Source organism: Lichenostomus cassidix, chromosome 9 (assembly GCF_008360975.1).
Source record: "Lichenostomus cassidix isolate B80296 chromosome 9, HeHo_3.0, whole genome shotgun sequence".
NCBI classification, from domain to species: Eukaryota; Metazoa; Chordata; class Aves; order Passeriformes; family Meliphagidae; genus Lichenostomus; species Lichenostomus cassidix.
Window position 1 is genome coordinate 11,987,372 of NC_139490.1, and position 12,537 is coordinate 11,999,908.

General features: G+C 37.0%; 1 protein-coding gene across 5 annotated transcripts in view; it reads right to left on the reverse strand.

The window, feature by feature from the left end:
• Positions 1-12,537, reverse strand: part of ACAP2 (ArfGAP with coiled-coil, ankyrin repeat and PH domains 2) — a 64,626-nt gene that overhangs the window by 22,643 nt on the left and 29,446 nt on the right. For all 5 annotated transcript variants that reach the window (XM_085069447.1, XM_085069448.1, XM_085069452.1 and 2 more), the window contains exons 9-10: positions 10,188-10,262; positions 3,457-3,569 (exon numbers count right to left, since the gene is read on the reverse strand). In XM_085069447.1, the coding sequence (XP_084925573.1) occupies positions 3,457-3,569; positions 10,188-10,262 (188 nt within the window). The remainder of the gene's footprint in view (positions 1-3,456; positions 3,570-10,187; positions 10,263-12,537) is intronic.

The window sequence follows — 12,537 nt, forward strand, 5'->3', positions numbered from 1 at the left end:
AAGAATTAGCATGATCTGAAAATACAGCAGAATTAAAAAGGCAAACATCTATTGCATCCAATCTAAAACCTATTTGGAACATACTAGTGGTTTGACAAATGCTTTTCTCCCTACACATTCTTTCTTCATAATATGGACTTATTTTTCATTTGAATTTCTGAGAACCAAAACAGCTTTCCAGCTACTGCTCCACAATAAATACACCTGACTCCAGTTCCTGATGCCTTAAGAAAAATGGTGTACAATAAGGTATATAATTTACAACAGACAGACATCCATTTAAAACACAGGCATCCACACCTGTTACTGACAGACTTCACAGTATAAGGATGTAATTTTAATTCCACTAAACTGTATTGTCTGAAATACTTGTGTCCATTATACACTGTCCTTTAGTCACAACAAAAAGATTATAAAAGCTCCATCTCTTTCAAAACACAGTGACACCGAATTGCAAACAGCTCAGGGTTTACTTTGCAGCCTGCTCAAACACTTAATTGTTTCCTAAGCCAGAGTCATGAAGAACCATCCCAAGAACAGGAAACTTGATGCAAAAGCCCAAATAATTAAAGTCTTGAGACAATGAAATGCAAGCTGCCAGGTGCCCCAGGAAGAAACTTCATCATCCTTGCAAGATATTAGCTTGGACTGGAAACAAAACAAGTTTTCATTCACTACAATAGATTTGCCCCCCTTCAAAGAGCTGTATTATACAGGCTTCACTGTTTTTCTCCCCCAGCAACCAGACTTTTCCCAGGATAATACCACTATGAGGTCCATGGATTCACTGACCAAAACATGCACACAGAAGCATCAGAGTTCTCTAATTTGTCATCTAGAATCATACTGATATGTGTCAAACCCAGACAAAACCTGTTGTATCCCTGCCTCTTATGTTTTTAATGCTGGCAAGTATCCACTAATAGTGGTCATTGCAATGGGTTTTGGTGCCTTTAATTCACTCTTAAAGGAGCTCTTAAAAATGTCTAGAACCAAAAAAATACCAACTGATATCAACAGGGGTAAAAGAGAAGCCTTTGTTTTAAATACATATTACTACTGACAAAACATTTAGCAGTCAACAAGGAAGACCAGTGCTGTCACCCTTGGTTCAGAACAGCAGGAAATTCCAGTATTTCTAGGCAAATCCATCTAGTTTTGTTTCACCTGGTTGATCTTCCACCCATCTTCCCCAAAGATGGGCATATAATGAAGCAGCAAACTAAGAGCACTGAAAGTATCTTGTCTGTTTTGACTTTAGCTCAGAATTCTGTAATATAAAATATGTAATTCTCTAAATGTTTCCTCCTTTGATATTTTGTACATTTTTACACAAAAAATAGTTTAATGCAATGACATGGTCCTTTCTTGTACTTTACCTAGTGACTGGGAAAACCCTCAAATTTCTAATGTATGATAACCTTTAATCAGTGTTATTTTCCCACAGCTGAAACTGTAACACTACACAAGTAAAACCTTCCATCAAGGGAAACAGGCAGTGGAAAATGGCAGTGACCACTTCTGTGCCTACAGCATAGCAAGCAATTACAAATGTATTCAGAAATAAAAATAATAAAAATACTTCTCTATTTTTATTAAAACATAGCAAAAATGGGGAGCTAGATGCAGAAATTAAAAACTGTCTTCATTAAGAAGGTCTTAAATGCATATTTTATGTATGATAACAGTAGTTTAATAACAATTAGTAATGGTTTGTGAATATGTGGAAAATTATTGATTCCATTTCAGAACTGTATAGATAGCATATCCAATCCTATTTTTTGCCAAAAAGCATCCAGCTAGTCTATCATGGTGAGATAAATTATCAAGAATCTAATATTAAAAGGGTTAAAGGTTTTGCTTTATTGAATGCTCCTGTGATAAACAGACGAAAAAACTGTAAGTAAACATCAATTATGCAATAAAAGTAGGCAGCTCTGACTCATTAATGAGCTGTTTGTCTTGGCTCTCTTAAATAAATTATTGCTTGGATATGCTTTTATTTTTTATGTTCAAATCTGTAACTTAATCAGAAGGAATGTCATTATGTACCTTGATTTAATTACAACTTCTCCTGATTTACTTTGTGTCCATTTAAAATTCCAACATGTCAAAGTTAGTTTTAATTGAATCCTACTCTCTAAGCACTTTCAGGTAAGACACAGTACAGTATTACTAGGAATGAAGCCATGGGGAAGAAGACACTCCTCCCCTGCTCCCTCCTGTCACCTCCCTGCAGAGCAAGGCCTTCCTGCTATTCAAAAGAGGAACCCAGAGTGTCAGAGCTTTGCCTTCAGTCAATCCTGCAAAACACCTTGGAAAAAAGGACCCTTTTGACCCCTTGAGAATCCAATTAAGGACAATCTCCTGCCCTATTACTGCAGATTTTTCTCAGTATCCTTACACTAATACTTTACTTCACACCAGGAAGGTGCTTTTGATGCACATCTCCCAGTTTTCTCCCATCACCATCCCCTGACACTTCACAGATTTGTCCTGGAGAACTCTGAATTCTGCTTGCAAGAAACTAACCTAAAAGGTACATTACAATTACAGATGAATAATCAGGCTAAAGGACCAGACCAGAATCAGCTCAAAGCAAAATCCTTGGTACTAGTTTGCCCATGACTTGCTAATATAGATCCAATCTTATTGACACCAGTGGCCCTTTCATCAGTCTAGGGACTATACTGAAGCAATGCTGATTTGTTCCAGGCTTGTGGTGTACTGAGATGCTCATGGAAGTATAGAATAATTAAGCTTGGAAGGGACCACACACTCAAATGAACATTCTGGCCCTTGAAGCAGCAAATAGTTTAACAGAAGCACTGCTGAAAAAATAGCAGGAACAAGGACAGTAAAGAGAGTTCTATATCACAACAAATTACATTTAAAATTCAAGAACTGTATCCAACTGTGCTGTAAATGCTCCAGCATATCTATTTCTTTGGAAAAAAGCACACACCCTTGGAAATGCAAAAGAAATCCTGTTCAGGAAGAAAAATATTTAAAGGGTAGTAAAATATACATTATTAAAGATATATGGCTAACAATATATGTTGAATTCCAAAAAGGGCCATCAAACTACTAAGCAAAAGTCACTGCACAGGACAGGAATTTTAAAGGATAACAATTACACTGCTTATCTTTCAGGAAAAATAACTTGAGTCCTTGTCTGTGCTTCTCTGCTTCCAATGGCTATACAACTTCCATTTTACTCTGCCTTCTAACACTTTCCTAGCATATGCTCTCACAAGAGAAAGGTTTGCAAACAACTAGGACAGAAAACAAGGAAAAATGGCTTTGAAGTGTCCTCTCTGAGTTAACCAACAGAGTCACCCCAGTGTTCTGTCAAAACTAGGGAGTCAGTGAGTTACAGAGATTATGAATCAGATCAGAATTCAGGTTAAAAAGCAGTATCTTTATAAGCAGCAAACAGAGGTTCTGAATAATTACCTGTTCCAAGTCTTGAAGGCATTACTGGCTCGCTTGAATAAATAACCTTCCATCACAATGCCATTGGCTGCATCTACATTGTATTCTAGTTTAGTATCATCGCTGGAATAATCCTAGTACAAAGGAACAAGACAAGAAAAACACATTGCAGTTCAAATGAAACTTCAAATATGAACAGTACTGTCAGTGAAGAGTAAATATCTATGAATAATGTTTTGCTTGCAAGACTTATTAATTAGTCAAACCATGACTCTCAGCCCCTGGTGCCTTTTTTTAAAATAGGCATTTTTAGGAGATGAGAATGCTGAAGATTTTTACTTTACCTGCAACAAGGGGAATTTCTTGCTCAGGTACTGGTGACCTCTACAGTCAAGTAGAGGGCAAACATTCCTGACAGAGCATCTGATGCTTCAACTGTCTGCTCAAGTAGTCTCTCATATATTCCCAAAAAAGGGGACAGAAAAGCAGAGGAAAAGAAGCAATGAAAGTTACGAGTCAAAACTGAAAAGCAGCTGCAGCCTGTTGCAGACACCTATTTAAAGCCAGTTGTGCTTTAGCATTTTCTCCAGCTCTGTCATCTTGACAACTGAGCTGCATAGGACCTTAGAAGACAAGTAATCAAATAAAGATGGTGCTATCATTTAACTCTAAAGTAAAGCAATCATGGTGCTGGCAATGATGACAAGACCTTAGTAGTAATTTTTTCTTTATGATCTAGGATAAGATTACCAAATTACAAGTAGGACAAGGGAGTATACATTTCCATCAATCTAATAACAACTAAAACCAGCTAATAACAATTAATAGCAGCTTTCCAAGTTTTAGAATGGCTGACTGCTTCACACCTTCAGCAAAGCTAGGTTAGACTAAGTAATAATAAATGTGGTAATCATTTGCCTTCATATCTCATTGAGAACAGCATAGACTCTTCCCAGGGAGGTAGAGTTGAGATATTCAGTGAGTGGGAGGCTCACAACTACTAGGGGTGCATGAAAAAGCAGCCATGGAACGACATCATTTATCACAACTTTGTCCAGAGGTGAAAATAATATACATGCTATAATTTCATTTCACTGTTTTAAAAATATATCCTTAAAGTAGACTAGCAACATACGGCTTCCTCCCCTTAACAAGGGTGTAAGAGACACATTAATGAAAATTAAGTTTCAGAACAAAAAAACCAAACAAGTTAAATACTGAAGAGACAGAACATTCTGTAATATCACTCTCCTGAACCATCAAAAAGTAGTTACTTCTTGCAAATTGTAAACATCAGCTTTGTGCGAAAACTATATCTGAAAGTCTGTTCTGCACTTTGCTCCTTAGGAATTTGTCTATATATAGAGGAAAAGAGGCAATAAATATACATTAAAAAAAAGTAGTCAGCTTCAAAACCAACATCATTAGCCCTAGGTAATAGTTCAGGATGCACACAACTTTCGTGCTACACATGATGTTTACTCTTATACATGCAGATGGTTTGGTCCAATCCAAGGTTAATTACACATGATAGTGAAATGGTTACAAATATTAAAATAGGCTGTTTAAGCTCCCCACTCAACACAGCACAGAATCCTTAAAATTACTCACTGTTTTCAGCTATTGCTAATCTGAATAGATTAACTTATGTTGGTATGTTAAATCTAGATTTTTATTGTTTAATTGGCAGATGATCAATGCAAGAGTTCTGAAAGAAAATAGAACTATCATATCACTACCATACACTGATCTGAATAAATATACAAGTTACAAATGAAAGCTTCTCCAAAAGACAATCAAATTTGTGCATTTATTATCCAGCATTTAATAACTTTGATTTTCTCCATTTTCTAGATCAGAACATGCTGAACATAAAAGGCTCCATGTAAGCTCTCAAAATAAAAAGAGAAAACCACTATAAGCACAAACTTAGACACACTTATGTCACATTCCCTACCTTCCCCAAACGGATAAAATACTCTAACTTACCAGCTCCCAAACATAATGAAACCTGCTAAAGATTTGCATCTTCCTGTGTCAGTGATGCCTGCAACTCCTTATTCTAGTGAAAGACAACATACATTCCCTCAGTCTTTTCAGTCCAAACTACTATGCAATCACATTTTCCTCTGGGTTTGGAGAACTGCTGCAGAAAATGCAGCCATCTTTTCCAATGAGTCCAGATCTATGCTTTGAAGACGTATCCAAGTGTGACAGGAAACCTTTGAATCATTTATCATGCTACACTCTCAGCCCAAATTGTCTAAAATACTGATCCTTCATTGTGAAGTGCATTTATTGTCATTTTTAATTTCTTCCTTGATTGAATTCCATCTTTACAGAGCAGAAAAAGACACCAGAGTAGAGAGACAAATGTCAAATATCTCCATAACTGTATATAGCAGGAGGGGGGAGGCAGTAAGGCTTCCATGTGCTTTATCCATAAAACTTCATTGATAAAGTTGTGGTCAGGAAAAAGATGGCAAAACAATCAGAAAAAAAAAATGCTCCATTTCAATTACATGGATAAAAGTAGAAAAAGAAACTAAATAAACCGTGTTCTGATCTTACAGTCTCTGCTATTTTATAATTAAAATATAGGAGCAAAACAGTCACATTATAGTTTATTTTTATCTTGGTGCATGGAAATGTTTAGTGAGTCATGAAAAATAATCAGGGGTGGAGAGAAACCCAGCCATATCTTTCCAGTGTCCTGCATGAGAGACTCACACGTTAATAAACGCAGTCACTGTGTGTGATTTGGAATTTTGTTTTCTGCCAGCAGGCACACAACTGATAAAGATTTCATTTTAAACACAATTAAACTAATTAGGTGTCAGTTAGGACTAAAGGACATTTCACCTAACCAGAACTAAGATAATTTAGCCAGGATTATGTAATTTTTACTACATCACACATTTCATTCAGATTTGAAAGAAGAAACATCTATGACTTCTATTCTGACACATTTCTCACGGTTGGCTGCTACTGGGAGAGAAACATGTAGAAGTGGGTTATATAAGTGAAGCATACAGCATGCTTTCATGCCATTTTTTCCCCCCTTTTTCTTTAAATGTCCATGAGGTACAGCAAACCAGCTGGCAATGGAAAAACAACTTTCATCTCCAGAAATAATACTAATCTGGTGTGTCACGGAACACTTAATATTCTAGACAGTGTTTCAGTGACTGCATTTTCATATGAACATATCAATTCATCACACATACTTGATTTATTTCAGAACTTGTATGTTTTCCGTTTCTCTAGGTATAATTTTCTTGTTACCAAAACAAAAAACTCCATACTTTTCAGCAGCAGAGCTTTTGATTTACTTTCAAAGTTGCTATCAGATCATGAAAGCTATTCAAACCATTTTACCAGTAAATCTTAGGAACAGTATTTTAACATTGAATGTGTATCCCAAATATTTTTTTTCTTACTTTAGAAAAGCAGCATTTTAAAAGTTTTCTTAAAAAGGCAGTAAATGGGAGAACATAAATACTAAAGAAAACAGTATCCCAAAAAGTTAGGCCAGCATATACTAAACAGGAGACACTAACTGTGCAAACCCCCCATTTAGAAAGTTGCTTCCATTCCCTTCCCATCCCACTGGCAAGAGATGTTTGTCATGCTTAAGCTGGAAGTCCCTCCAGGAAGGGCTTAAAACAACAGACACCGTAGGTAACAAGGTTTACAGTGCAAGACAGAGTGAAAGAATGTGAGAGTGTCATTAAGCAAACAAGTCACTTGAAACACAAGCACGTCTTCGGTTCTGGAGACAGGAATTAGTCTGCATCACTTCTCAACAGCAGCTCTGGTTTATGCCTGCTTTGACTGTGGTAGCATCTGGTTTCCTATCACCTTGTTTACTCAAGATGTTAAAAATTTTCAAATCATTCTCACTCCAGCTGTTTCCTGAGCAGTTCTTTGGAGGCAGGTTTTTACTTTAATGAAACAGGGATTTGAATACAACAAAAACTATTTGAAATTCAATGCAAATACTCTTCCTGTATCATCTCCCTCATTTTAGAACAAAGTATTAGCTCTGTCACAAAACCAAAAATCCACGATGCTGTTTACAGGTCCAACAGATTTTTAAAATATTTAGTAATTCAATGTATTAATACAGCAAAGGGCTGCAAACTGCTCAGAAAACAAGAGTCATGTCTAATGCATTACCACTGAGACACCACTCATTTAATTTGAATCTTTTCCTATGAAAATATATTTCAAAAATTTCACAGAACGATCATGAAATTTCTAGATTAATTCACAGCATGTGTTGCTCCAGTTTAATACAGAAAAAATAATTTCTCACACTGAAAAAAAATTAAGAAAAATATTTCCTGCTTCTTTGCTGAGTAAATAGACCACAAAACTTAAAAGCAACTAAAAAAAGCAAATCAGTAATCAGCTCTGTTAAAAAAGAAATCACACCATATTGGTGACCAAGCCCTTCCATGACACTTTTATTAGCCTCTCCATCAACAGCCTAATTAAGTAGGACAATGACCATACAGAAAAGTGAGATGGGTTATTTAATTAGTGCAATTATTCTGCATGCATACGCACATATATGCAAACACAGGTAGTGGGTGGGTAGGTGTGTGCACGTATGCACTTACCTATACATTTCAGAAAAGGAACTGTTCTGTATCCACACAATGAAGGAAAGGCATCATTCTGAAGCATTAGATTAGAACTTCAGTGTATTAAATGCATATATACCTCACGGAATATTCAACACAGAAAGCTTCAGAAGTTTCAGTTGTTATAAAACATGGAAGGATTTGGGCATTGGAAGGTTTGGGAACATATGCCCAAGAGGCAACACAGTGGAAAGCAACATGACAAGACATGAGAAGACAATAGGGAATAAAGTTGCCATCTGGGACAGGATGACCAGCTGACAAGTAATGATAAAAAGAATGAGATCCAAAGTCTAAGTCAGTTCTGAAATCCTGATGAGCTGGAAGCTAGCTTGGTGTGAAGGTTGGGAAAAGCAAGTAGGATAAGACAAAAACAGACAATATGATATGAGTAAGAAACTAAGAAAATGATTGGACAAGTTATAAGAGGAATCTCCAATAAAGCATAGTCTAGGCATTATCAGCAGAAAAATGTGACAGTGACTTCACTGGTAAGGACAGGAGACAACATTTACAACCCAAACCACAGGACTTAAGAAGACAACATACAGTACATTCTGATTGCCCTGATTATATTTTAGAGACAGCATTAAACTGTCAATTAAAATAAGCACCAATAAAAGTAACATCACTGTAATCATCACTCCTACTAGAAACCAAGAACATTTATATTACATACAGATATGGCTTATCAAATTTCATGAAGCTTAGAAGTTTCAGTAATAATTGAAACTAGTAGAAATAGTTTACCTGTAAAGCAGCCTTAAGCAGCATTTGAAGAAAAAACAAAAACTGTAAACACCATTGGCAGTGACCATAATTCATGGTAACAAGTTATTATTTCTATGGAAAATTAAAAGATAATTGCTCATAACTTATGCCCTTCACCAAGCACCACTGTTCTCTTAACAGTAAACCTCTCAACTACCATCCATACCTGAAACTAGGCCTTTAAGCCCAAAAACTTCAAATTTGACCTTCAATGTTAAATCTCAAGTTCCATCTTTCCCATTTCCCCCCTTCCTTGCCTGTAGTTATCTCCTGACTCCAAGCACAGCATGTCAGCTCTGCCCTCATCACCACATCTGCTCAATTTCACAGTAATGCTAATGCTTCCCATCAACTCCTAAGGGGATGATAGGATGCACCAATAAAAATATTTTCAACAACCAAAAACATTACTTTTCACATTAGTATTACTAATGGCTCTTACTAAGGCTACCTAATTTATAATCTTTTCATGTTTTCATTCCTGAATTTATTTAAATATCAGATTTCACTTACTTTGGTTTGTTTTTTTTTTAAATTTATGCCACCTGAACAGATACAGAACGTATTTGAATGAGAGTAAGAAGTGTAGCATTACCTTTAAACTGCTATCTAATCCTTTTCAAAAGGATTAGCTCACTACCAGAGAGTTCAGTGACAATATTTTTAACTTCTAGCATCATACCTGCAAAATCAATATTGATCTAGAGCTTCTGAAACATCCAAACAACAGAAGTCATCCCCCCAACATGAATTATCTAAATTTTTCTCAGCAAGCAAAAAGAATTATTGCACATACAAATCTTCCCAAACCAGCAATTAAATGTTCTCACTTGCATATCTGTGCAGTCAAACCAGTACATTAGACACTCTTTACAAAAGTTTACTTTTGCTCTTTATATGCAACAGCAGCTGCCACACAAGCTCCAAGTTCTGCACTCAGATTTGGCACAGTCCACAGTGAAACCTATGGCTGTAGGGCTGTGCAGCACTTACCCCTCTTCTACAAAGACACAGCAGGGAAACACAGAAACTTGTACAACTTATTGAATCTAAGATATAAGAGGAATTAAGAGTTCTACTGAAATGCTAGAATCCCAGAATTCTAATAAATTCCACTGTTCTATTTATGTTTCAGTAAAAGCTAAGCACAATATTTTGTTCAGTAATACAAAATTAATATGTGCAATCCAACCCTACACTTAATGATGTGTCAGTTTGTCTCTCTGCACTAAAAATACCATCCCTTGTAGTTCTGATGCAGAGATGCTGGGGAGAGGTGCTACAGATAAAAAAAATGTGTGTGCAGCCTGCCTTTTACATTTTGTCAAGTACCTTTTGTTGAATAGTGGAGTGCTTTTGCTCCATATCTCTCTTCTCCTTTGCAGCATCTACAGCCAACTGATCCAGCTGTAAAGAGAAACAGAAAATTGGATCTTTAGATTATCACAAGAAATTTGGCTCAGTAGATTTCACAATGCTGACAAAAAAAAAAAGAACACATTATGTCTAGACATCACAAGTCTTTTATTTTATTTGCATAGTATAATTACTTCTTTGTCACAAATTGTTTACCTTGAATAACCACTGAAGCCTCGTTTAAAGCACTGCTCTGCCACCCTGAATTAACCTCTACAAAGGTGTACATTTCTTGTAAGCATTAGAAGAACTGTTTCAAAGAACAGCATGGTGCCAAGCATATGCGACTCCGTACCGCATTGGTGCTCAGCCTCCCAAGAGGATGACTCATGCTTTAGCTGCTCTTGCTGGCCTATGCAGCAGCACTGGCAGGAGCAGCAAAAACTAGAAGGAGCAAATCCTATGGATTTTTCCCTCCACAAAGTGGGAGAACTGTCTCAACCAGGATTTTGTGTTGATAGTTTTGATCAGCTGACAGCAGTATTCAAGCAAGATTGCTTGAAATCTTAGGCAGAGACGTTTAATTTTGGAAATAAAAATATGATTTTGAAAATAAATATTCTCTGTGACAACCTCTGTTAAGTTAGTATCCTTACAAAGTCTGTGATAATAAAAAAGACATTATCAAAAAATTTGCTGCAATCATGTCTCTATCACTACTATATAAACTTTTTCCTTTTTTAATCACAAAAAAAAAAAGAGGAAATTTAAGATACCCTGTAAGAGAAAGTTTGGTTGGGGTTATCTGTGGTTGGTCGGCTGCTTTGGGGTTTTGCTGCTGTTTTTGTTTTATAGTTTTGGTTCTCTTGGTTTTGTTGTTTGTTTATTTTATACAGGCCTTCATGTTTAAATAAGAAATGCAGTAGAAAAGCAGATGTTGCCTGACAGACCAGTTGGTTTGGCACTTGAGAGCAGGCCATGGAATCGGATGAACCCCTCCTTTCTGCAGCCTGTAACACAAGCCTGCCATTAAGGCAGCCCCAGCATGTCACTGAGCAGCGATGCAGATGCAGCACTGAGCACAGAGCTCAGCCCGCAGCTCTCCCTGTGTCTGTGGGACAGAGCTGGCCCTGCTCCAGGCCCACAGCCACAACACCAGCAGCAGTGTGCAGCAGCACCAGCTTCCAGCTGGGTCACTCACTTGGCAGAGGGCACAGATGACTAACAGATCTCTGATCCACACACAAATAGGATCCCCTCCACCCACTCTCATAACCACAAGTGACAGGCCCTGCCAACTCTGGCCATTTCCCCAGTCTTTTACTTCCCCTGCTTGACATGACATAAAAAAGAAAAAAAGGGGACAATAACAGGCTCTTACACCCTTGTGCTAGGCAGTCTCCAACAATTATGGAGCCATCACAAAGCTGAGACATCTGGATCCAATTCCATACTCTGTTACTTCTCTTAACTGTTCTCTGTCTTCCCCTCTGGCTCAAAAGGCCAGAGCAAAACTTTTGCACTGCACAGGTATTTGTGAACATGAAAACATTCAAGACTGAAGTGTCCAGATGCCACATTTATGTAGCTATAGCTCTTAAAAATTACAGAAGAGCCCCTAAAACAAGGACTAGGCTCCAAGACTGTTTTGCACCAAGAACCCCTGGGAAACACTTTTTTTTTGTGATAAAAATGAGAACTGGGTCAAGTGCTGTTCAAAACTTTATGGGAATCAAGTTTCTTCCTAAAACTTCAGTTTCAGGAATCTGCACATGGCCCCCAAGAAATTCTTCCTTCTACCCCACTAGATGTAACAGAAGGCAGTCAGTCAGGGTAGGACAATTACCTCCAATTTATCTTAAATACAAGTGTTCGGGAGTACATTTACCACAGCCAAAACAAGGCTCTTAACATCAGCTCATTCCATCAGTTACCTTTTTACTAAGAAGACAGCATTGCAGCATTCCTGTTTGCAAGCTCAAACCAGAGTTTCTTCCTTTTCACTCAGGTGAGCAGCACATCAATTGTCTTAAAAGAGACCAACAGCATACAACTATCAAAAGCTCTAGCAAATTGCAACTAAACTATCAAAATCCCAGTTATTACAGCATTACTTGGTAATTTTCAGAAAATTAGGTTTTTCAAACTACTGCATTTACTGGTAAATATATTTTTATAAACATAATGCTCTAACTGGCATTCTGAAGAGAATTAAGTCAGACTAAAATGTTTAGCTTTTTGAATAGTCATCTCAATGAAAATTCAAATGTTTTCTTTTTAAGCTAATACCACAGTTCACATGAAAAGTACCAAATGCCATCGTTTC